At 45.2% G+C, this 26,945-nt stretch overlaps 1 protein-coding gene across 1 annotated transcript in view; it reads right to left on the bottom strand.

Annotated features, from left to right (window-relative positions):
* Positions 1-220: 220 nt before the first annotated feature.
* Positions 221-26,945, bottom strand: part of Hira (histone cell cycle regulator-like protein) — a 59,803-nt gene continuing 33,078 nt past the window's right edge. Inside the window, exons 17-23 of the mRNA XM_065451516.1 lie at positions 25,812-25,989; positions 19,137-19,259; positions 15,292-15,455; positions 14,029-14,490; positions 12,663-12,826; positions 7,744-7,829; positions 221-5,373 (exon numbers count right to left, since the gene is read on the bottom strand). Of these exons, the coding sequence (XP_065307588.1) occupies positions 5,239-5,373; positions 7,744-7,829; positions 12,663-12,826; positions 14,029-14,490; positions 15,292-15,455; positions 19,137-19,259; positions 25,812-25,989 (1,312 nt within the window). The 3' untranslated portion in view covers positions 221-5,238. The remainder of the gene's footprint in view (positions 5,374-7,743; positions 7,830-12,662; positions 12,827-14,028; positions 14,491-15,291; positions 15,456-19,136; positions 19,260-25,811; positions 25,990-26,945) is intronic.

The raw sequence follows: 26,945 nt of genomic DNA, 5'->3' as shown, positions 1-26,945 counted from the left end.
GTATGCAAATTCAGAGAGCAAGAACACATATTTTGAAGTTTCAATAATTCAGAAGTTTTCAACACGCAACTTTTGCCACATGAGGATGGGCTCTAACTTGATTTGCACAGAATAATGCTTTGAGCATCATGCTCTGCTACATACTGATGATGGAAATACCTCAGAGAAATTGTAATGTTTCCCTGTTAACGCTTATCCAAGATAACAGCAGCCAGGTTGCTAGAGGTTTTATACAAATTTATTTGTTTTTTTTACGATGCAAATAGCGATGGTTGTAAACGAAAAAGAGGGTGGGCGGTAACAAAGGTAAAACACTATATCACCCAAAATGCGAAATATACATAGCAAAGGGGCAAATATCAAAACAAAATATGAATCAACAAAAGAAAAAAAGTAGAAAACACTCATGCTGGTATGACCACTATAAATACAGATGATGCGCCCAAGGGTGAAAAAAAAAAGGAACAAGAAAAAGAAAACAACAAAATGAATGACTTTAAAAAAAGAGCCTTTTTCTTTTTCCTCTATTTACAAAATGACACGGGCAGTTTTCGAGCCAAGTTGCTTCATGCACATATACACTTTCTTTGCCAAAATATTACAATGCAGTGGTTGCGATTTACACACTCCTCCACCAGTATTGAGCTTGTCCCACAAGGTAACTTCCACTGCAGAGCTATACCACTGCCCCTGCACGAAAAGCATTGCATTGCTACATCCCTGCTAGGTAAAATGTCCTGCCGTACTAATCACATCAATCAGCAATTGGCTATGTCAATCAATATGCAGAACTGATACTATCAGCATTTCATTCATTTTAACCTGTTCAGAACTAAAATTATGATAATTGAAGGCTATGTGTGACACTATATATATTTTTTTTTCTTTTTTTTACTGAGAAATACCTAAAACCTACTACTGCTGGCACTGGTACCAGGGCCAGTAGTAGTAGCGGTAGTAGTAGTAGCACTAGCAATACAATGTGGAAGCAAGGTAATAAACTAGCTACCCTTGCAAGGGAGATAGACCATTTCATTAAGTGCAGTGGATTTCATTGCATACTTGACGCCCGAATACAATGAAGTACAATTCAAACACTTTCCTGCAAAAAGTCTTTCAAGCAAGTTTATGTACAGTCCTGAAGTGCCCAGTATCTTTAACCACCCTCAAAAGTAACCTGCCAATATGGCAGAAGTTTTAGTCAAACTTTGTACATTAAAGCCGGCACTCAGGCATCCACTCCTGCAAACATTCCAGAGAGGAAAGCAACACTTCTCTCGTAACTCAGGTATGCACCTACACATACTGTCTTAAATTTGCGACACTGAACTGTGTGATGTGCATTGTTAACCGATGAACACTTAAGAAATACTTCAATTTGAACTGTGTTCCCACTGTGTACCAGCATGCGTGCACATAAGATGTGCTGCGGGCTATCTGCTTCTAAGCTCTTGCATTTCGCATGAATGCCAGGCAGCTAGTTACTATGTCTCAACAATTGCACCATGCGTGCTATACTTGCACACACCAACATTAGCAAAATACCTTTTGGCAGAGTGTAGCTCACGGTAAGCAGGTATTTCACGACACTAATGCAATTGACTGCTTACGCTGTCAATGAGCCTTCACAACTTTTTTTTAAACAAATGCGAATATGGAACATATTCCATATAATATATGGAATATATATATGGAATATGTGAACATTACAACCTTTGGCTCGCTAGAGTGTCTATCAAGACGAAGATTTATACTAATTTCATATCTCTTGCATTTAATATTTCGGCCCAGCTTCAATAACATTCTTTTCAGAAAAAGTCAGTGCTCTCAAATTTGAAAACATTGTTGCAGAAAAAGTGAACAACGTAGGCCAGTACACTGCACATACAATTTAGACAGAACTACCAGTGAATAAAACATGCTGCCGTCTATATGAACTTTTGCTTTTTCCTAAAATTGTTGCCACGAAAAAGTTACGGCCAGTGCATAGTTCTCTCACAAACTGCGCACAATTGCAAACTGCCAGTATTATACATACATAGTATAAATACAAGAAACTGAGCTGAGATGACAGGTTGCCAGACACTGCTTTGTCTATGGATGTGCCACCATCTAAAATGTTGTACAGACCAGAGAAATCATTAAAAAACCAGCTGTTCTGCGTTTATAAAATTTGTTAATAAATTGCGAACAGATTCAATTGATTCAGTAAGAAAGATTTCCCATTGGCATTGGTCCAGCCTGACATTGCGGGACGTCATGCGGTAGCTTCACATAAATGTTCAAGCTACGCCTGTACCACGCACAGAGCGTTTTAGCCACCACACATACATTTCAGCATTGCCCTTTTACTGCAATACCAGGGCAAAGCCATGACCAGCAGCGCTGGTGGCGACACCTCATCACACTGTGCTCAACCAAACTGCTTGGACCTTCCAGTCTCAACATAATGAACACGGATATAACAATTTGTTGGATGTAACAAATTATTGTATGTAAGAAAGTAAATACAGAAATTTTGTCATCAGTATTAGCAGGCACTGAATATGCTATCACAAGGGCATTTCCATGTCAGCTGTGACTTCAATTACAGTGTGCTTTGACTGTATGACATTCTGCGGCTGTGTATCCTTACTTGCTGGCACAATCAGTTTGCAATAATGCGTAATTCATAATATTAAACACTTTTCCCAGCCAGGAAATGTCGCACAAAAGAATGTTCCAGCATGTTCTCGTCTAAATAACATGTCACCGACTGGTACCAATGTTGCAGCTGTTTCCGTTTCTGCCACAGTATTATGCGAAAGTATTAACTCTAGTAAAACTAATAACTAATGGATAAACCTATCTCACCAATGCATTAGCTACTATAAACCTCTATGTTTTACACTACAGTGCTTATGCTAATTTATTAATAGATCAATTTTCTAACTGATGCAAAACACCTAGGTGAACACAATTGCTCCTTGCTGCCTGAACGTACGTGCATGTGCATTGTGTCGCAAAGCTTTCTTTTGCAGAATGCCACCAAAATGAAGCATTTCAACAGTAACATAAACTTATGAAAACCAAAACAAGGAAAAAAGAAAAGGGAGACGTTTTCAATAACTTTGCCTATTATTTCTAACCCACTTCCTCAACATCTATTTCGTCACATGTACCTTCGATTCTGTGGTTTAACATCTGCCAAAGAATTCCAAGTTTATATAGTGCCCCTACATGATTTCCTGTAAATACGATATTCAAATTAAAGAAAGCATCCATCCTTACTCTTTTCAACGCAAACTCTTAGTTGCCCGTAGTGCCAAGAAATGGCAAGATCAGCAATAAGCTGCAAGAACCGAAACAAAAATAGCATCATCATCTCGAACTCAACGGTAAGGATAGGCTTCCAAGGACAAAGTGTTAACATCAATACGAACAGCACAGCAATGAGAGAGGCATAAACAATGTTTTGGTTAGCACTGAGGAAAGTACGTGAGCGGGAAGAACTGAACGTCTACGCTGTGAAATGGCCTGTGCGGCAAATGTTCTCATGGTATTTAGAATAGTACAGGACCTCTACTTCAGATTCGAAGGGACAATATAAAACACACAGGTTCAGAAATTCACTAAGACGTAACACACAAAAACAAAATTAAAAGAAGTGCCTGCACTCACACGTTTGGGGTCATGCAACTGTACCGTGGACACCAAAAGTGGATGGAACACAGTGCTGCAATTGAACTCTCACATCCACGCACGTGCCTCAACTCAACCCCGTCCCTTAGGCATAAAAGGCTGTGCCATTCCTAAACTAAAGTAATCACTCTGCTTCAGCAATGCTTCCCAGCAATTCCTGTGACAAAAAGTTGTTTGAGATAGTCATATCACTTCAGCAATGCTCCTCAGCAATGCTCCTCAGCACCTTGCGTCAGCAAGGCTCCCCAGGCTCTTTCAAAGATCAGTTGCTTGAGATAGTCACTCTGCTTCAGTAGTGCTTCTTGGCAGCTCTTGAGTTGTGCAGTTGCTTGAGATAGTTGCATCACTTAAGTAATGCTCCTGAGCAACTTGTTTCAGCAGTGCTCCTAAAAGTCCTTCAAAGAGGATTTGCTTGAGATAGTCGCTCTGCTTCAGTAATAATCGTTGACCGCATGAGATAAGGAGCTGCTTGAGATAGTCATATCTCTTCAATAATGCTCCGCAGTAACCACTATAGTGAGGAGTAGCTTGATGTAATCAACCGAGTGCTAATTTTGATTAATTTAGGGTAAAGAGTCAGTTGAAAAACCCTCCTCTGCTACCAGTGGCTGTTTACAAAATAATAGTGCAGGAATTGCTGACTAGTGCTGTTGAAGCACAGGGAGCTTTTCAGTCATGGTGTGGTGTTGCCCTCCATTTGACGAACTGCAAGTAACGCAGTAATGCGACCTAGCAGGAACTGAGTCCATGGTGTATTGTGCATAAATAACCACAGCAACGGCATTCTCGTGCCAGGAATAACGAGCGCCTCAATTTGGATTCGGTCACAGTACCAGGCTCCAATTTCAGTGTGCACAGTATTCAACACTACATATCTGTTTCACAAAGCTTGATACAGTCCTTCTATGCATGTCGGTGACACTGCATGGCACGCACACCGATACTGTTGTTACAGCTGAGTTCCAACACGCCTGCACCCCGAAAGCGCTTAACGCGAAACATAATGTGGCTTAACAATGAGACTATAGAGAGAAATAAATTGTTTGTACGCTGCGAATGTCCGAAAGTGACAGATTGATACGATGCAGCTGGTAAAAATATTAAGACCACAACAACTTCCCATGCAAACTTTGGAAATCACATGAACAATGTCTTTCTTGTTCTTCCACACTGGTCTTGGCACACCGGCGAGGGCAAGGCGATGTCGTCACTGCATTGAAATCCTGGCACGGTTTGCTAAGAAACACCTCAACAGCAGTCACCGGTGCACCACAATTAAAATAGGCTTCTCAGACAGTACTTCTCACATGCATTTCAGAAATCTCAAAACCACGATTTCCTCTTCTCTTCACTGCAGCCATAGCAAACAGGCAATGACGAGACAGCTGCGCCGAAAGGTTCAAGATTCTGGTACACGCACTGCTAAAGGGAAGGCTGCGGGGGTTGACGTCACAGCTCCACTACGAGAGCTTTCCCCATTCGTGCTAGAGTTTTTTCAGTTTGTGCTATAGGCCTGACAGGTGAGAGTGAATAATGTCTAGCATTGCAGGTTGTAGATCAACCATTTGGCAGCAGGCTCTCATTGGCAGCCATGTCCAACTGTTCTTTGAACTCGGTGAAGAGTCGTTGAAGCCGCAAGTTTGAAGCCAGGAAGGGCAACACTTCTTGGAGAAGGCCACGCTTGTCCAAGCCCTGCGAGAAGCATGGTCCAAATTATATTTATTACTACTACAACCCCTCAAGAGACAGTGAAAAGCTACGACAGCACGTAGACAATGTGATCACTGAATGTTACTGCACACAAACTGACAACGAATAAAAGGTGAACCTCCCAACCCGGACTCACGAAAGCAAGATGAAAAAGGAGATTAAAAAGAAAAACATTTTTGAAATAAGCCTTCACAAATGTATGTGCCATGTAAAAGTTGCACCCCCTGTTGCTAATGATGTGAAATATATTAGGCTTGTTGGCTATGCCACTACTCCCCAAGTCAATGTAGCCAATGCAGTTATTGCAGTGGGTGCAGATGTTTTGAAAACTAACCAGCTCTGCTCTCCTCAACATGGAGCCTTTTGCAGATGCTACACAAACCACGCTGACTGAGAGCCTGCACCGAACATCCTTTAACCACAAAACACGAGAGTTGTGCCTGATGCTTCTGACTGGAGTTCTCTAAGACATCAAAGCTTCTCTCCACCATTTTCGTTCATTTTCTTCTAAAATAGGCCACTGATTATGTACACTACGCTCACAGGTTTTGTCAAGTCAATACAGACATGCAAAATAAGTTCAAGGGGCCTTTTCATCAATCAAGAAACGCATTTAAAATTAAAATGTACCATTTCAGAAATACTTTGCTACAAAGAGTACTTCAATACGTTCAGTAGAAGAGCCGTTATTGTCAATCAAACGCCCCTGTAGCGGTGCTTCTACTCCTTCTTCAATGCCTTGCACTGCGAAGGCTATGGCGGAGCGGGACATGACCACAACGCTCCGTCTACTGAATGTCACCATGGTGAGCAGTTCAAATCTGATTTTAAGTGTTCACGCAGACACCACAATTTCCAATTTTCGCAACTATGACACGTCAAATGCGGTTGTTCTCATAGAGCCACAATGCGCTCAGCCAGCAAACTCATCGCAGCGCCTCGCTGCAGCTGCGTTATCTACACTACACAGCAGACTGCAGCTACGTGCAACTGTAGTGCGTATTTGCAGCATTTGCTATGTGCATGACACGGCTTGAGCGCACACTCGCATTCGTATGATCCAGTCTGGCCGTGCTACGTTGTATGGACTGGCTTTGTCCTGCACCAGCTTGACCAACACATAGTAGCCACAACCAACTTGTGCATATTGTAGTGCTATCAATAGCTCAATATGAAACAAGTTTGCCAAGGAATCTAACCAGGAGCAGCCAAGAGTGACCGCACTCTGGCAAGCATTCGTGTGGTCTGAGTTCCGCATGGTTCGAGGCTAACTGAGTGCTCAAAACTAACCGAAATTAGCTAGACCCGACAGCTACGACACCAATAATCAGGGCGGTTAAAGTTTAATTCCTACACGGGCAGCCGTGGCCAGGCTTAAGCAGACAATGGCCAGCTTCTTCTGGAACTACATAATTATTATCGAAATCCAAAAACAGGTTTTCGCTTGCTTCAGCCTGTTTACTAAACTGTGTCAATAAATATACACAGTAACAGTAAGAAGTACACTGATCCAAACACCCTTTTTGACTGATGTCAGCTATTGACCAATAGCACCTGCGTATGGGAATCTGCTGTACTACGAAGTAAAGCAACCCGTAAAGAGGGAGGAGCAGGCTTCTGTTGAAAAGAGAGCTTTTGTGAAAAAGGTGACAATGCGCTCCGCTTGCGAGCTCCATGGGCCGCCCACGACCATAAAACTTGGCTAAAATGTTCGCAGCAGCGTATGCTATCCACGGACTGTTTTCTTAACGAGGCCTGAAGGGTGGTTCAGGACCCCTTTTCATTAAACTGTGGCAAGAATGCATTTCCAATGTAACCATGATATGAAAAAAACATTTGCAGAAATTGTAGTTTCGTGCTACATTCGGTTGGATGATCCAATTGTTCCCTTTCATGATACTCTCTCCACCTTGCGGGATTCTACAGAGCTGATTAGCCATATTCTGTGTCCCTGTGCTTCGAGTTGTCGATTAATTCGCCCACAGGCTGCGATCTGCTAGCCTCCTGGTTAGTTCAGATGGTAGAATGACTGCCCTGGGAAGGCGTTGGTCCTGGTTTCGAATCCTGCAGCAGGGCGAATTTTTTCCTCAACTGCAAAGTGGGAAACCCATCTGAGATTCCTTTGTAGTTTCATGCTACATTCGAAAAAATTACAATTTTTCCCTTTTATGACATTCCTCCACCTTATAGGATTCCACAGAACTGACTTGCAAAATTCAGAACGCTTTTATTTTTATCAATGTCTGTTTCTCGCTACCATATTTTTGCCACCCTGACAGGAGCGATGAACGTCACTTTCCTTTATCAAGTGCTTCTCTTACTTTGACGGGATAGACAGAGCTGTATGCATACCAGTACAGAGGGCTCCCATGACTGTGAGTTGCCACCAATAGGTCCAAGAAATTGGGTGCAGAGATCTTTCAGCCTCCCTTCCAAACCTGGAACAAGGGGTGAATTGTATGAGAAAAACAGTCACATAATATAGCAACTCTGTAATCCAACGTCTCCTCATTACACATGTCTTTGTTGAGCCACTAGTTGGATCGAGGAGGTTTAACAAGCCCACAAGCACTAAAATGGAAAGAGAACAGCATTCTCACATGTCCTGAACTATGTGTCTTCTTTACCTTGTCTTTCTAAACATATTTATGTACGCAGAAAATTGAGCAAGTGTGCAACCTGAAGCCACATTTGTAATGTGATAGAACTGACAGAATGCACGTGTGCAGAAAGGACTGTCACCCCTCAGTGCACTGCTAAGCTTCAAGTTTAACTACAATACAGGGTTGTGCCTATGCCAAAGCATGATTCAACACAGGTCACAACTGCAACCATTTTCTTCTGCCAAGCACTTGTACAAGTAGTTTTATCAACCTAAAGGTCGTCTTAACTGAGCAGTGCAGTTTAATATTTTGCTAGTGGGCTGGGGTTAAAGCCACCTTATAAAAAAAAAGCAGTAAGGCCTGCCAAGTGCCATTGAACCCCATTTACATTTTCAGCCTCTGACAGCGCAAACAACCAGAGTAGGTGAAGCCACGATTGGCATCTGCATAGGTGTCTGAATAAAGGATGTCCAAATGCATCCTTACTAGAGAAGACGTATTCTCCTTTCGCCTAAGGAATCAGTTTATACATACACAGTAATCCCTAATTACAAAGAAATCACTTTACTCAAAATATCACTGTATTCGAAACTTCTTCCTGTCCAGACCCAAATGCATCCATATTAAGCCACATTACTCAAACCGCACAAAGAGCTTGACTTGCTTAGAGTGAAGTAGCAAGCGGAGGCATTGCCACCGCTTGGCGGCGGTGACTTTTTGTGCATGCAATGTCAAATTAACACCACCGATGAGTTAGTCTCATGCAGGCACAGAACAGGCCACAAAAGCACCAAACCCACGACCGATGACCGCCTAGTAATGGGTACCAACAAGTGCCAAGTGCTCTCAGCTGTTTACTGCGGAGTGAATGGAAGCTGTCAAATTCCATGAGGCAGCGCGCCCAAACCGCTAAACTCGTTCGCAATCGCATCACTGGTGCCCCGTGATAGAATCCACGCGAAAATAAAGTTTTCCCAACGCTTTGCGGTGCCGGAATACCACGGTCTCTTGGATGCCGAAAAGTGGCCAAAAGACCACGGGCAGACATGTACCACAGCATTCCACAGGGTGCGCTCGATGGGCAAAGCTTTACTGCTTTAAAGAGCACTTTCTGGAACTGAAACGTGCCGAAAAGCACGAAATAAGTGCCCTCCAATTATAAATGCCATGTTCGACGCGAGGAGCCACATTAACAAATCGGGAAGACGACTTTGGGGAAGCCGGTCTAGAAATCTGCTCGCCGCTCACCATAATCGGCCTGCATCGCAATAAAACACGTCCCTAGGTTCGTTGCACTTTTAACAGTACAAATCAACTAATAACTTGCTGAAAACACGAAAAATCCGTGCGTCGCCAGTGGCAAGTGAAGCTGTCAACATTGCGGGTGAACACAAGCTGGTGTTTCCCTGGCAATTTTCTCAGGCCAGTCATGCTCAATTCGCCCCATCCACCTTTACACAAATGGTCCCCAACTGCATGGAAGGGGCATAGAATTTTGTTCCTAGACATTTGTCAATGGCACGGACAAGACAGTGCGCAAACACCGACACTCAAGCTGTAGAAATAGCACAGTAGCGTCGACAAAAGTGCGTCGAAAAACTCTTGTTTTGCAAACTTCACGGCTGCACACTTCAGGAAAAAATTGCCCAGTGATCACGCAAAGCCTCCACGGCAAAACAATTCTGTTTTCACAATCACACTGCGTACCCACAATGGGCGGCTAATCATTTTTTCGGCACTACAAACGCAACCTTAGACTCGAGCCATGGCATCCCTTCCCTTGCTAATACTGGGAAAGTAGGAAAAGCCGCGGTGCTTCCGAAACGCTACTATTCCCAAGGAATGCATCTACCTAAGTAACAAGAGAGCATGGATGACTGCAGCTATTTGTAAAGACCAGGTGTGCCTTCTGGATGGACGGTACGACGCAAAGAATCAGCAAGTGCTTTTCACAATTGACAATTGTCCGAGCCATGGGAAGATCGACAACCTCAAGGTGATTGCTGTGGAATGTTTGCCTGCAAACACAACTGCGGTACTGCAACCGATGGATCAGGGCATCGTTGAGACCACTCGGAAGCAGTACCGCAAGGTTCTTTTGCAGCACATGCTTACAGCGTATGACGCCAGCAAGAGGTACAACATTGATTTGCTTAGTGTGATCCATTTGCTGAAGTTTTAATGGAAAGAACTCGCACCTTTGACGGTCGCCAACTGCTTTGCGCATACCAGCTTTTTCCCGCGCCATCGTCAGCGATCCTGACAATGACCAGCCTGACGATGACTGGACTTGCAGTGATCTGTACAAGGCTGTTCCTAAAATTGCTAGCCAAGAGGTAGAAGGCGGTGACTTCAAGACATTCACGTTGGCTGGCGGTGCTGCTCTCGTGGTTGCCCCAGTGACGGATGCGGAGATACTAATTGACACTGTTGGTGGCCCCAACGATGACGAAGAGCCACGTGAAGTGCAAACTATGGTGCAGACACGGGAGTACCTACACCTGCTGCGAAATAAGGTCGCCGACCACGGCTTCATGCAATGCTTGGTCAAATTAGAGCAGAGGTTGCTCACGCCCGGCAAGAACATGAGATAGCCAAGGTTCACTGCCTTATTTGCACCTGAATAAAGTTTTGAATACATTGTATTTTGACTTCTTCGCAGCTCTAGCACAATTACAGCTTGACTGCTATAGCTTTTTCCGAGTGGTCGGTTATATTTAATTACCGCTTATAACGAATTTTTTCGCCGTCCCGCTGACTTACTTATAATGCAGGACTACTGTACTTCATTGTATGTGTCCAGCGGCACAGCTGGACGTGTACAATGTGTTTCACTACAACATGTTTCACATGTAGTTTCAGCGTTATTCCTGTCAAAGATGTTTGACGCAGCGTCTGGGCACATGCACATGTTGCGATTACAATTTCAGCTATGATAAGAGCATGGTTATCACAGAGTGCAACATACACATTCAGTCAAACTTTATTACAACAAAGCGGCATACGCAACGATAATATTTTTATTATACAGTTGAATCTTGTTAATTCAAACATGCTTAATTAGAATTTTCGGTTTATTTGAACTGATGCTGTTGTTCCGTCAAAGCTATGTGTATTCCAATGGGCGAAAAAGCCCAGTAATTCGAACATGCAAGCATTTGCGACGATTAATTCGAACATACTCAGCTCCGGCAATGCTCTCAGCAATGCGCCAAATCACACGGCAGCGCCTCTGACTAGCATTCTTCTGACCCCGCCACAGAGGAAAAGCTTAGGAGAGATTTCTCAATGCAGCGTGCAGAAAAAAAAAAAAAGAGCCGTGTCAGAAATTTGTGCACAGGCATGTGCAGGTGCGCATCACCGATTACTTCTATTCGTGATGGGTTACTGACTTCTGTTAGTGTCACGGCACCGGCAGGTACCCCAAAGAGTCAATATATAAGAACATCTGAAATTTCAGACGCAGAAAACTTTTGCCATCAGACTTCCTGGGCTTTTGCCATGGCCGCAGGTGTGAAACGGCATTATTCGAAGCCATCACCACCGCGATTTTGATTACCGCGTCGCCTCGAGCCGGCACTCTCGCACGCTGATCCGCTGGCAGCCGTAGCCACACCACGGCAATGCTAGGCCTAGCTACTTCGACGTTCACTACCAATATTTTTGCTGTTCCGTGCCATGTTTTTCATAGAAACAATTCGCCGCTGTTAGCAATGGTGCCGACTCGGCCTTTGTAATCCTCGCCAATGTCTTTGGAGCGCGCAATACACGGCGCGTTGCATAATGCTCGTTCCCGAAAGTCAACTTCGCCCCAGTACACCACTCTTACGCGGTGAAGCATGCCAAAAGTTCCAAGGGGCAATTGTCACGGGACATATGTTTCCTTTTATTACACACGCGTGCACCCGCCGCCTCCTATCGCAGTACGAGCATCAATACACCTGACTGTAATTTCTAAATACGTGTGAATAAATCTTGTGCAGCTTCCCACTCATGTGTTAGCTCGGTGCACATGTGCCACAGCAGGTAAGTCCTCCCTTTAATTAGCTTTCTTTATTTCGAGCTTCTTTTAATACGAACAAATTTTCGGGCACCTTCGAGTTCAAATTGTCGAGATTCGGCTGTATTACATATTTTTTATAAGCATACATTCGTTACATGCCCATACTGGCAACAAACATTTGAAATTTATTTCATTATATCCAATAATCAGTTATATCTATGTTAAATGGAGGTTCACAACTGCATAATCTGACTCGTGACAACACTGGACTAAAAATTATGCCAAAGAATGAGTTATTGTTAACTATCATTAACTAGATTTAAAACACATGTGCTTTAACAACAAACCTGACCGTGGCTAGTTCAGCTGAAATTAAGTTAAACTGTGAGATTTTATGTGCCAAACCATGACCTCATTATCAGGCATGCCATAGTGGGGGGGATTCTGGATTAATTTTGACCACCCAGTGTCCTTAAATCCACGCAGGCCCCTTTTGGCCAACGAACTTGTGAGCTTGAGCTCAGCAGCACAACATCATAGCAAGTGGGCTACTGCAGCTGGCGCTAGTTCCACCGCAGTGTCACAGTAGAGCACTGGGTGCAGCAAATACTACACAGTGCTTCCCCACAATCCTTTTCATAGAGTTGCCATGCCAGAGTGCTCACCCTCGGTGACAAGGTACCGTGCCAATGTGAGTGTCCAGAATCGGTACTCGGTAGACGATCGCAGAGCCAAAGATGCGGCAATCTGGCCGTCCAGGAAACTCAGTGTGCCAGCCTGCTGCAGGGAAGGGCCAGCATGGAACACCGACTTGGCCCTCTGGGGCACCCTGCAGGAGGACACATGGACGCAAGACGACCCTAAATTCCTAATTATTCAAAGCTTTACTTCACGGCTGAATAACATACAGCCCGCAGGTTGCATGCGGCCCTGTGAGCACATATTTAGCGTCCCGCGGGCAGTTTTAGACGTTTATGGAGTCCTGGTGCTGCACACAAAAGCACTGCCATACGAGGAAGAAAACGACAATCTTGCTGCCCACAGAATGCACAATCTGAAACGTTGGCAGCATCACGGACAACATTAGAAACAAAAAGAGTGTGATGCACAGGATCTCTTTTGAGAGCAGATAAGCACATGACCACAGTACGTATGAAGTTACCGATGCCTAGACCACATTATTGGTGCATAATCTACAATTGAAACAACTTGCACTTTTCCGATACATATCAGTTAAGTGACACTAAGCAGACCGCTCATTCGTAAGCAAAAGATGTAACATTTCCCACTAACGTTTGCCCGCATGCCTCTATGACAAGTAGGTTATGGCCTTCATTGGTTTGGGCTATGCAGCACTGCTCTAGATAAATTAACCAAGTATCAGAGCTTTTCGGCAGTCTGCCATGTTTCCAATGCACACTGAAGCCGTTCAATCCCAAACTCAAATAAGTTAAACGTCACTCAGATGATTGCAGGTTGCTCGTATCTCAGGGCAGCAAAACATGGCCAAAAATGGCTCATTAGATAATACTGTCAAAACAAACTTTGCTATTACTTGATATTTACATTAAGAATGTAACACAGCAGTATGTATATTAGTTCATGTAGCTGTAGCAGTCACATATCTGTTCAAACATGAGTGGGTGTGTATATTTGTCTCTGTAATCAGTGAGAACTTGATTTAGCTCGTTATTTATTCACCTTAAAGTTATCCAAAAACCGCAGAATTTCTTCTCAACCAAGAAAAGGTTTTCTTATACAGCAAAGTTTGCCTTTCAATCACAAGAAAATGGGTCCCTTTGAAGCTTTGCCAATACAGTCAAGCAGATGAAACTTTTTCATTATACTGTGCCCAGTGTGCAAAATAAAAGCACAGACAAGGCAGCCATAGCACTGAACTCATCTCAACTTGACTTTAAGCTGAGGTACAACTCAAAGTTGAGATTCATTGCTAGTTTACTCTTGCTTATCTTTTGTTCACTGCCTTTTCAAACTGTAAGCGTCAATCAACCAACAATGTCCAACACGCACCTGAACATGTTGTGCTGGAGCGATCCCAAGGGCAGCGTTGAGCTCTTGACTCCATCTGCCATGGCTGGCATGGATGCATGGTGGTCCGAACATTGCGCCACGGCATCTTCGCTTCCCGTAAGCAGTAGCCACGAGCCCAGGTCCTTGCTGAACAGGTACGACTTGCCCGTCGTGAGCGTCAACAGCGGCAGACCCTCGTCCGTGATGCTAGAAGCCCGCAGCGTGGCTCCCGCCGTGTCACGGAAAAGGAGGGCCACCGACTCATCCCGCACCGTGCAGATGCGCCTGCCCAGGTCCCAGACGTGCAGCGAGCCGTGGGTCGTCAGAACAAGTAGGCAACTTCCCTTGCACAACATGTGGGCCACGGGCCATGACAGCAACAGTGGTGGCATGAGCTTGGCACCCGTTAAGCACGACAGGGCCGTCAAAGTCCGGTCTTCACACACCACACACACCACATGGCTGCACCGGTGAACCAGAAGTGTGTGTCACCATGGGATAAAAGAACAAAAACCGCACACAAGTGTCATGATTTTTTCTCCTGGAGGCAGTAATGCCTAGTTAGCAATGCCTCAAGAAAAACATGTGTCCCGCACTGCTGCTTCTACTTATATACATTTCACCCTTGCCCAAGCAGACCAATCGTGCAGAGAGCTTTATTACACCCCCACTAGCACAAAGACTGGGCTGTAGAAGAATGAGTGTCACCAAACACAACAATTACATCACAAACATGACAAAAACTACAATGGTTTACAGATCCCAAACGTAGGGTCAAACCCTTGGGGTGCACAGTGTTTTCCTGTCTACTGACATGTGCGTTAAGGAAACATGATGATAAACACGGAATAACAGTACTGCTTCCAATGGGCTCCACAGAAAACAGATGAAGCAATCTTAATAGATAACGCTGTAAAATGACACTCAAACCTCAATTAAAAGGCCTCACAACTTAATGACATGCAAGGCAATGACAGGTGACCAAGTGCAAATATGTCACTCCTGTGTTCACCCCAAGAATTCCTGTCATCAGTGATTGCCACATCACTTGTTTTCTCTGATACTGCTGGTATGGAATATCCGTACCTTGGTGTGTCCAACAACAAGGCAACTGTGACTGTGTTTCACTTGAAAGCTAAGCCGCATGATTAGCTTGAAGGTGCATAAAAATGGGCGACGCTGCAAGGCTGCTGACAGCTGCAACAGCTCAGCGCAAGGTGATTAGATTCACTGTTACCCTTCCTCAAAAGCGTCCTCTCTCACCTGCTAGCAGCAAGGGCTACTCCTCGTCCCGAGACCAGGTGTTCCCAGAACACCACCTCCTCCTCGCTGCATCGCACCTTGCTGACTGTCCGCGATCCAGGCACTGGAATGTCTGTCTGCAGCTGAATGCTCCTCTGCACCTCCGAATTCTTGAGTTGTGCCACCTATTAAAAAGAAGGGGGAAGGGGAAATGAGGCATGCTGTAGTGGGGTACTCCACTGGGATTCTTGAATTTTCACTCAACTCCAAGTACAGTAGCATTTTTGTCGTTCGTTTTTGCAGTTAGCCCACTATCGATGGTTTGAAACGCCACTTTCAAGACCTTCCGCGCCGCTCACAGAAACGTTGCACTACCGGACGTGAAGGAGGAGAACTATATTTTTGTTTTCTAAGCAGTTCGCTTTTTTTCCTTCCAGGCGGTAACTTTTAAACATGCTCTGAAGTTTCACGGTCGTCAAAGTAGGAAGCTAAAATGGCTGCCTCCAACAGAGGCACGCACACTTTGATATATCGCAGATTTCGCAATTCCGCTGCATCTGCGGCTGACTTTATCGATGGATTGAGCAGTGGCGAGTCTGAGGATGCTGCTTTTCGCTGAACTTTGACTCTGAGAACGGCGATGGTGCAAACCAGCCCAGAACAATGGTAGCTGCAGCCCGGCACACTCAACTGTAGTCCTTGCAATTAAATTTTTGTAATGGAATACCTGTTCAATGAAACAGTTTTATTCTTTTGGAGACAGTGCGTATTAGACAGCAATACATTTTTTATATCTCATAATTTTTGTTACATATATTTCATAATAGATGCAACCGTGTCTTTACAAACTTTGTTCAATTTTATCCCACACTCTTGATTCTGGCAATTTATATCTTTTTTGTGACATATATCTCATTAATAAAACATTTACGTGTGAAAATACATTCATTCTGCCTTTTGTGTATGTATTACATAAAAGAATAAGTGCAGCAGTTGGTTCAGGAAAAAATATCTGGCTTAAGCTACAAAAAATTGACTGCAGCTTAGCTCTGCTAACCCTGGATACGCAAAGCAAAAGCTTGGTTTAGCCTGCTTAGGCCTTCCTTTCACTTGGTTAACCTTTGATTTAGCTGAAATTATTATGCTTCCGTATACAATCATTGTTAAGTCAGGTATTATGGCTGTGCCTAGGTCAGTGGCTAGACATGACTGTGATCAGGCTTGAGTAGACATGCATCGTTCAACGATGCAATGCCTGTGGTGCCACAGGGAAAGCGCAAGTACTAGACATGCAAAGAGGCGCTGCGAACATGTGCATTGTCGAAGTAGAAATGAACAGCGTGCAAACGCGGTCGCTACATTGATCTCGGCGGTGTGACGCCTGTTGCATTGCTGACTCTCTCCAATGAAGCAGCTCGCCAGGCGATATCCACGGGGTGGTGAGACGCAATGACAGCTCAAGGCCTCCTGCTTCCGCACAACACTCTGAGAAAACGGCCCGGCCTTGCACTCATCCATGGCCAAGCTCGCACTGACTAGGCGAGCGCGGCGGTCCTCTTAGCCAGGCACACGGTGAGTCACGTGGTCAGGCAGCGACCCAGCAGCATGCGCCAAGCCGACAGTGGCGGCAGAGCTCAGCGCGACAAGTCACGAGGCACGTTGCCAAGGCTACAGCACAGCTCTGGTGAAATGAAGGTCAAATTGCTGGCGATGGCAAAACTCGGCTCGATGCAGTTAGTAAAGCTATCATTTTAAAAACACCAATTTTCCTCATGGTAAGGAATGAGTAAAGTGATTATAGTACAGTCAACGACCGATAATTCAGACTCCACGGGGAACGTAAATATGCAAGTCCGAAGTATAGAATGTCCGAAAAAAAACGAATGTATCCAGAAAGATCATTTTATTTACATTTTAAGGCCCCCGTACAAGGAATAAGTGGACAATTTGCTGCTCCACGCACTTCCAACTTACGTGCGACCAAGTACGCCTGTATTTCTACCAGTTTTGTGCTGTCCCTATACGCTGATGCAAGGATTGTAAAAGATCGAGTGCGCATGTGAAAGCTCTGGAGCACATGGCGCGTCATCATCATCTGAGTTAGAGTCACTGTTTGCCAGTGGGAGAACTTGCTTAAATAATTTCATTATCATCTGTTCGGCATACAACAACAATACGCTGTCGACATCTGCCAAGTCTTCAGCTGTAACGGCGGCAGAAATTGGCACACCGCAGCGTAGCAGGTCATCAATGGTGTCCGCATTTGAGCACATTGTGGTAGGTGGCAGGTTCAGGCTCTTCAGTTGTGGAGTTGTTCGGATTGTGACTCGATACTCATTCCGAGTCGGACTGCGAGGACACCGTTGGTGCCATTTGACACGAACTATCAATATGTTCACGAGAAAGACTTTTTGGAGCCAGCAGAGCACTGTCTGGAATGCAAATTAAACAAACAAGCACAGAATAGCGGAACGCCATCTGAAAGGCGAACTCGACAAACAGAATGGCGAGAGCACGCCACGGGCAGAATTGCTGGAATAGGATGTGATGATCGTGATGTTGATGTGACCTATAATTCAGCCAAAGCCTCCAAGATTGGCACTTGCAGTTAAATCTCTGAGACGTAGTGTTGCGACAAAGGCAAGGCCGCAGGGATTAACATAGAACGTGTAATCTCTGAGGCGATACTTGATGTCTCCTCGCGGTTGGAGGAGGAGATAATGGCGGCAGAGTTGGCGTACACTACAACCACAGACAAAGTCTGAATAATTGAAAGTAGAGTTTGCGGCTGTCCCAAATATCAGTCGTCTTTACACATTAAGTCTATGGGGCCATTGGCAGTGCCATGAATCTGTTCAAATTACCGAGCATGTCAGTATTATACTATCGGCGTCCAATTTATCAGTTCGCAACTGTATTTGCAACAGATGACTGACTAAGTGCACTAGAAGACCAGTAAATTTACTTAGATTACCGTTAAAACGAACTCAAAAGAACCATGCAAATCTGTTTGTCATACTTTAAAGGACTGCAGTTCACTAGAGTTCACGCCGGGTGCTCAGCATAGAAAAAAATTACACATAGTTCGTATGTACTATCGAATGTGACACGAAGTCGATGTTGGCACACGACAGGGTTCTACTGTTGACTACAGTGTATGGCATTTGGAATGCAAAAAAGTTGCTTGGCAGCGCTGCTGCGGCCGCGAAAAGATGTCGGCTACGAGGTTCGACTTTTCGCCATCGTTGCCTCTGTTGTTGCCGAAGTGTCAACTAGCGACAGTAATGAGGACGACACGGAGAGTGACAGCACGAGCGATTCAGGCCCGACAGTGGCAGAAGCTGCACATTACGTCAGTCTCATCAATGGAATCGTCGCAACGAGAACAGCCCCCGCAATAAAAAAGGCGCAACTACTACTCTTGCAGCACTACTGCGAGCGTTCACGGCGAATACATAACGCCAACAAGGAGTCTGCCATGCGAGTGTTCGCTGAGAAGAGGGGGCTGGCTGAAAAACTGGCTTGCAGCTTCAATAAGTTACTGGCCGCTGTCGTCGCTGCTAGGACCCCACGGCATCAAACAGAAATAACTTTTGTCGCGCGAAGTGAATAAATACTGCATGTTGTTTTCCCTTTCATCACACTCTGCTCATGCTGTTACGGTTAAGCAGTACTACTGTGTAGTACATACTTTTTCTGAGCGCCGGCCAACTACGGTTTAACGAGGTTTCAGTGTATACAGAATGGCCAGCACTTAGACCAACCTGGCATTGTTTGTTCTTCTTATTTTTCATTTCGCACACAAGCATCAACTTTTGCACAAAGCACCTGTTGTCCCACCCACCAATGTCCACGACGTCACCCACCTTAACCGTGGCTGGCATGCTCTGCTTCAATGCTGGAAACATAGCCTGATGCCGTTGAGGAACGCCACCTGGCACAGACTGATGGGCGTTGGCGGCTGACTGCCCTGAACCTTCTTTCTGTGCCTGCAAAAATTGCAATGGAATTATATGGTAAGGGAAAAAATTGTGCGGAAACCATCGTCAATGGCTGTCAATGTAAGTAAATAGCCGAACACTTTTAGAAAGCTACCCACTTTGTTAAAGGAATAATATGCTTGAAGCTGTATATTGTTACATTGAGAATATTTAGGTAGCATCTGTTGCTTCATAGGCAATTCCGTACAGAACAGAGCCATTAACCAACACGTCTGCAGAGGTAGCATAGGTGGTTATACATATGAGCTAATTCGTCACATGGGTGTTGTCTAGAGTGGTGCGAGCGCCAGCGTGGAAGGCAACTGCCATCCTCCACTCCCGGAAGCACCACAGGGGTAGCGAGCGGCAATAGGACGGCTGTTTTTCCCAACCGCTCCACCACAGAATCTTTCAGACGTCCCGAAGCTCTCGTGTGACACCATGTGCATGTCAAAGAGTTATACAGTATAACCTCTCTAATACATCTTCCACGAGACCGTGAAAAAAAAGACGTAATACTTGGGAAACATCATTTGATAATTGACAGGACTGGGACATTGCATTACCTTTTGTTTGGACGTGACCCACTGAACCCAATACAGAGCTCAGGGGATCGAATGAAAGGTCAAATGTATTATTCCAGCGCTTATGATTATACAGTACACCTCCATTAATTCAATTTTTCAGTTAATTAATACCAACAAAGGGTCTCAGCCAGCGCCCATCAATTTCTATGGGCCAAAACTTTTGTTATCTCGGTCCTAAAATTGGCCTTCACCAGATAAGTCAAACTTGACCAGCCAGCATGCAGTCGCCTGGCCCCTATTATGATTTCAGTAACAACCTGGCTACTGGCAGCATCTGGGACGTACTGGCAGCTCAAGGGACAGTGAATGCATTGAACACACGTGATCTCCTATCAAAAATGCCTATTTTGGCCTGCCCCAGGAACAATTTCAAGGAATACCAGTGGCTCACAATGTCTGATTACGGTATCTACCCGATTCAAATGTGCCCCTTCTTTTCTTATAGCAAAATTGAACAAGAAATTGCGTTCGCGACGTTGATGCTTTGCCGCACAATACGACCGTATTGCGGCAAAGCTGACTTTACGAACCGTGCGGCGAAGTTGACTTCGGAAAATCGGAGCCAGGGTGCAAGACCTATTAGATTCTTGCCTACTTCTTTAGCTAAGAACTTGGGTGTGCATTAGATTCCTAATTTGTTTAAGATAATTAGTTTTATTACAAAAGTTTTCTACTTTGTATGCATAGAAAGTGGACACACACTTGATTTGAGGGTGTGTTAGAATCGGGCAAAAACTGCATTTTGACGTTACTTCTGCATCTTCTTTAATTTGACCTGCAGGATAATGCGATCAATTCTGACAATCCCATCAGGGTCGAGTTACCAGCAGTCGGCCATACCAAAATCGTTGCCCATCGATGCATCCAATGCGACGAAAGCGATTGTCCAAGAATATGGCCCAAGTTTGCCAACAGGCTGCTGCGCGCGCATAAGCTTCCCTGTGACCTCTGTTCAGTCTGTATATTGTAAACACTGTCATGTAGCCATTACAGATTCAATCTGTATTTTGGCCGCTGTCATGCTGCCACTACAGACAAATTAAAGTACAGTCAAGACATGCGCTGAATCTTCATCCTCAGTAAACGTAACTGAAGTTCATCTAGCTGTGTAGCCGAATGATCGTGAGTTGTTTAGCAATAGTCATTGTGCGGTGCTTCCCTCACCTAATCTCTGTCCTCGTCGGTAATGACATCGAGAGTGCAACTGGCACCACTTGAGACTGGAGGGTATTCTGCAAGGGTCCATTGAGCTGACTGTCCATCGCATAAATTGGATAGGGCAGGCTAGCGCGTGCCCTATCTGGTGGAGGCTGTTAGGGCAGGCGCCAATTATCACTGCCAACCTTTACAACACTGTACCCATTCAACACGCACTGAACTGGACAGCTCACTTAGTGGATTCTCATACAGCTCAACTCTATACAGCTGACCTCTATCGCTGAACAAATTGAATATCATATGAACCAAGTGAGCAAGGGTGGTGCTTTTGGTCATTCACTTTTGAGGATGCAATCACTTTCGCATGATTTCACGCCTGTGGGCGAGAGCCTTTCTTGCACTGTGCTGCCCTGTGCCAGTAGAATGTTGTCATCCGTTTATGGTGACACATCCAGTACAGACACACAAGAGCATGAAAGTGAATGACTGAGAAAACCATCCCAGGTCTCATGGGACCACAACACTTGGTGGACGGTGAGGAGTGAAGGAACGGAAGTTGGGGCTAACCCAAGAGATGTAACACAGTAGCACACCGTATTTTGCGGTCTGCAGACTATAAATCTCTAAATGTTGAATATCTGCACTGTGTGGACTACTATCTATGGGTGCGAACTATGCACGAACTTCGTTTCCAAATCACTGCTTGTATTGTTTACTGGTAGCAAGCCTGGAAAGTGGCGCTTGTTACAGTCTTGATTTTCAAGGCTATCACAAACACAAGCAAGTGGATGATAATCAAGACCCGACTTATGCGACATATGTGCCTAGGTTTCCTGATAACGCCAATGGCCATTGTATTATACTGTGGGATGCTTATGTGGTAACACTGATATTTTGGACTTGCCGTATTTACTCGAATCTAACGCGCACCTTTTTTCCTATAAAACAGCTCCAAAAATTGCATGCGAGTTAGAATTGAGTACAACCCTAAATCCGCGTTATTACATCGCCATCGGCATTCGAAAAATGGCCGTCTCGTGCAGACACCTAGCCTAGCTGCCATACCTTCCTCCATGTGCATACCTCCATGTTGTACGTGTAACCAGGCGCTGGCGTAACCTAGTCTTCCGCCTGTCTTCCCGTTTACTGCGCTTATTCAATCAGCATGGAAGCGCCGACTGCGAAGACACGCCGAGTCCACCATGATGCCGCATTTAAAAGGAAAGTTATGTGCGCGGAGACGGATGGAAATGGGGCCGCATCATGGGCGTTGGGAGTTCCCGAAACTTGCGTGCGGGACTGATGCAAACAGGAGAATATTTTCGCCAGCAAAGCAACAAAGAAAGGTTTCAGTGGACCGAAGCAGGGCCGCTTCGCCGAAACAGACGAGCTGCTCATGGAATACATGCAAGAGCAGCGAGTGACACAGCGGCCTCTAACGACCGATCTGCTCAAAGTGCCGGCGATGCAGCTAGCCCTATAGAAAGGGCTAATGCGGAGTGACTTCAAAGCGAGCAGGTGCTGGCTATCAAATTTTATGAAATGGCTTTTCTCTTCGAAGGTGGACAGGGATATGCCAAAAATTACCCCAAAAATATGAAGAGAAATTGTACAGTTTATGCGGTACTTTCTGAAGTTGCGCCATAGAAACGGCTACTCCTTCGGACAGATTGGAAATGCCAATCAGACACCACTCTACTCTGACATGCCTGCCACCACAACTGTTGAAAAGAAGGGGGAGAAGCAAGTGTCAGTTTTGTCTTCCGGCCACGAAAAAAAACTTGAGTCACCGCAATGTTTTGTTGCACTGAAGATAGGCACAAGCTGCCTCCGTATCTTATTTTCAGACAGAAGACACTCCCAAAAGGAATCGTGTTTCCGAGTGTCGTGATTGTGCACGCAAATGAAAAAGGTTGGATGGCCACGGACTTGGTTGCTGACTGGATTGATAACGTTTGGCGGAAGAGATCTGGCAGCAGTTTGGATCTGCGTGGGATGCTTTTGCTCGACACGTTCACGTGCCACCTTGACCAGCGCATCAAGGACAAGCTGGCTGCATGCAACGCCGACCTTGTCGTGATACCCGGCAGCATGACATCGCAGCTACAGCCGCTCTATATTTGTTTGAACAAGCCAGTGAAAGATAGAATTCATGTGCTCTACACCGAATGGCTTGTCAGTGGCTGCTATGAATTCACACCCACCAATAAAATTAAGCGTGCCTCACTGCAAGACTTCGCTGGATGGGTGAAAGTTGCATGGTGCACGATCCCGTCTGCCATGGTCAACAAGGCCTTTAAATAGTGCGGGATTTCGAATGTCATGAACAGCACCGAGGATGATATGCTTTGGTCTGTTGACAGCGATAAGGAGTTGTCTAATAGCGATAACGAGTGATACCTATTGCCCAAAGCGACTCGTACCAGCGCAGTGACAATCTTGGCGGCAAGGTATGCTGCTTCCATTTGTGTTTTTGTTAATCACAACTTTAGTGTATTGGGAATAAATCTGTTCTTTCCAAATGAGAGAGAATAGTATTTCTATATAAAAGCATGAGGTGCACAGTATTGTACTCTTTATTTTATTTTTTTTTGTCATGGAAAACGGGTACAGTCGCCGACCGTTTATTCGGACCTCACGGGGACTGCGAAAATGTCCGAATAAACAGGTGTCCGAAAAAGCAGATTAAGAAAAAAAAAAAGAAATCCTTTATTTCCACGCACTTATTCGGGCTCGGCAGTAGGCTTGTAAGAAATCGTGAATGCGCCGTTGCACGCTGTTCCGTTTACGCGCAATCAGATAAGCCTGAATCTCGGAGAGGGTCGTACGGTCACTATTAGCGGCTGAAAGCACAGTCACTGCTTGTACACGCTCCGCATGCGACGGCAGCGTAGCACATGGTGTGTCATCTCCGGCGGTGCAGCAGAAACCTGACGAATGATCTTGCCGTCGTCGAGTTCTGCGCATGTCAATACAGCGGTGTCAGCACCTATGAAGCTGTCAAATGAGACGGTGTCCGGAATCGCAATGCAACCATTGCGCAGGTCTCGGCAGAACATTTTCCGCGTCAGTAGGGTGGCACATCGGAAGGCCTCCCGGCACCCGCTTGCCGGCATTCCCCAGCGCAGTCTGCGCGGGCACTGTCGGCGGCATTAGACGTTTGACGCGATGTTTACGTATGCCGCGTTGGCTCATCGAAACCTCGACACAGCACACAAAGCAAACGCCACCGTGCCGACACCAGTCGCACAAACGAAAAACGCGGCCTGCTCGCAGCGTCAGCGAAGAAACAAATCAGCTGCTGGATTGTCTTGACATGGCTTACTAAGCTGAAACCGGAACTGCTGCAGAGCCACTCTATCTAACCAGGCAGAAACGATGATGATGAGCGGGGATTTTCAGTAGCGCCACTTCGTGGGGCAGCAAGGAAGCTCCGTTCAAAACAAAAATGGCGTTCAGCAAGTCGAACCATACACCGGTCAGAGTCGGTGCATGGTGCTCTCGACCGAGTTGGCTCGAGGAGTGTCCGAAAAATCAGACGAGCGGTTGCAAGGTGTCCGAACTTTCGGCAGTTGTTATACATTATGGTCTATGGGGAGAATGGCGGTGCCGCGAGGCTGACCGAATAATCGGGCATGTCCGAATTTTCGGAGTCCAGAAAATCGGTCGGCGACTGTATGCATTACAATTGAGGTTCTCATTTTTTTTTTTTTTTGGTCATGGAAAACGGTTGCATGTTACAATCAAGAGCGCTTTACAATCGAGTAAATATGGTATGCTCTTCAACTTAGTTTTCATAAAGTATCTAGAGCAATAATCTCATGCACATAATGCATAACGCAACGGTGCAGATAATAGATTTGAACTCTGTGAAATATGTGCCAAGTGTGGATAGCCTAACAAAAGGTTCCTAATTTGGCTAAAGTTAAAGGGGCCCGGTACCACTTTTTATCAAAGCGAAGAAAGGCACTTGAAATGAAAAATAGGCTATTTCAGAAATACTTAGGCACAAAAAGTACTTCAATGCATTCAGCAGAAGCGAAGTTATTGGCAATCAAACACGGCCTCTGCTCTGCTTCCGTTCCTTCAATGCCTTGCACTGCGAACGCTACGGCGCGGCAGAGCATGCCCCCAATGCTCCGCCTTCTAAATGTCCTCATGGCACACAGTTCAAATTTCATTTTGGATGTTAACATAGATGCCACGGCTTCTGCCTTTGGTGCCTACGAAGCGCTGAACATAAGGCAAATGCGGCTGTTTTCAGTGAGCTGCAATGTGCTTAGCCAGTGGACTCGTGGCAACACCCCGCTGTGGCCGTGGTATCTTGTGCCATGTAGCCGATCGCACCTCGATGTCAGCTATCCGCCAATAGCAGCCGTCTAAGGGAATGACGAAATAGTACATCTAGAAGAGATCAAGGAAAGAGCCTTCTGTTGAAAAGAGGGCGTTAGAGAGAAAGGTGACTTTGTGATCCACTTGCAAGCTCCACGCACCACGTATGACAGCAAAGCTTGGCTGAGATGTTCACAGCAGCGTACACTACCCGCAGACTATGTTAGTTTACCAAGCCCGAGGGTTGGTTGAAAGCCCCTTTAAGAAAATGACTGTACAGTGTGTCATGACTGTGGTACAAAGATCATGGTAATTGCTTCGATATTTATACTACGCAGTGCTCTTATACCTTGCAGGCTTGAGATCAAAGGTTGGGATATGCACTGTGAACGTTACACGTGCAGTACTTCATACGCTCACCTACTCCTGGAGGTCAAAAGCTTTTCTAAACTATTGTTTGACTTCCTGTATAGCCAGTATTTACCTGCTGCTGCTGCTGTTGTTGTTGCTGCTGCTGCTGAAGCTGTAGTGTGCGATCTAGTGGAGGTCGACCTCGCTTTTTCTCCGGCGGCCTTGCCACGGCTGGTGTTGTCTCTGTGGCTTTCCGCTTGCTTGTTGGCATCGGTGATTCACTAGCAGACTTGGCTGCTGGCTTATCAGACCTTAGAAGAAAACTCACACTTAGCTGCAGTCACGACAAGTATAGTTAGCAGTTAGATACAGACTTCAGCCATCAATTGCATTTTCGACTGGGCATTTTGAGTGCTCCAGCAGCGTTACAAAGTCATGTACTAACACCACATCCAAGCTGGATGTTTAGGATAAGCAAGCTCTAGCAGTAACAGTTCAGGTTTAACTATATGTGAGGGGAGGGTTGTATGAACAAAATATGCGGGCCTGACTCTCAACAGAAATTAGTACACTGATCCACCACCACATGATACCTCTTGTATTAGTAATGTGCTAACCTGTAAGTTTTTGTTTATGAGGATAACGGCCTTCATTAAGGGGGGATGCGGGGCTGAAATGTAAACTTTTGAACTGACAAGCTGATTCTAACAAAATTTGCCAGAATGATTTGTCATGTTGTGATTAGAGCATGTAGCACATCTCATTACTCTATCACAAACGGAAAAAATTTTATGCATGTAAATTCTGTGGTTCTACCACAGCAGATTTAAACCACATCAGGTGGGGGCGCCTTCATCACTCCGCTCCTCGCTTCCTCAAACAATTAATAACTAGTGAAGAGCAGTGGGAGGCTGCCTTGGGTGGGCAGAGAGGGTAGCGGAGGCCTACCTCAAGTAGTCTCTCCTCTAACCTCCTATCTCCTTGCCCCTTTTCCCTTAAAGAGGGATAAATAAAGTTTGCCATTCATTCATTATACATGTCACATTAAGCAATGAGTGTATCACGTTAGGAAAACTATCATTTTAAACATTATAAAGTTAGATGAAATTCTTCTGAACAAGTACCTTCTGGATGCCCTATATTACAGATAGGCATGGATGCTTGCAATTTTATGCCTTTTTCTGAGGAAACAGCACCACTCAAAACAAAGGTAGTACTTTTGTACTTACTGTGACCCAGAAATCTATACTATTTTTCTATAAATAAC

Source organism: Dermacentor albipictus, chromosome 2 (assembly GCF_038994185.2).
Source record: "Dermacentor albipictus isolate Rhodes 1998 colony chromosome 2, USDA_Dalb.pri_finalv2, whole genome shotgun sequence".
In the NCBI taxonomy this organism is placed as follows: domain Eukaryota; kingdom Metazoa; phylum Arthropoda; class Arachnida; order Ixodida; family Ixodidae; genus Dermacentor; species Dermacentor albipictus.
The sequence above is the reverse complement of the archived record's forward strand: the minus strand, read 5'-3'. Positions and strand labels throughout refer to the sequence as shown.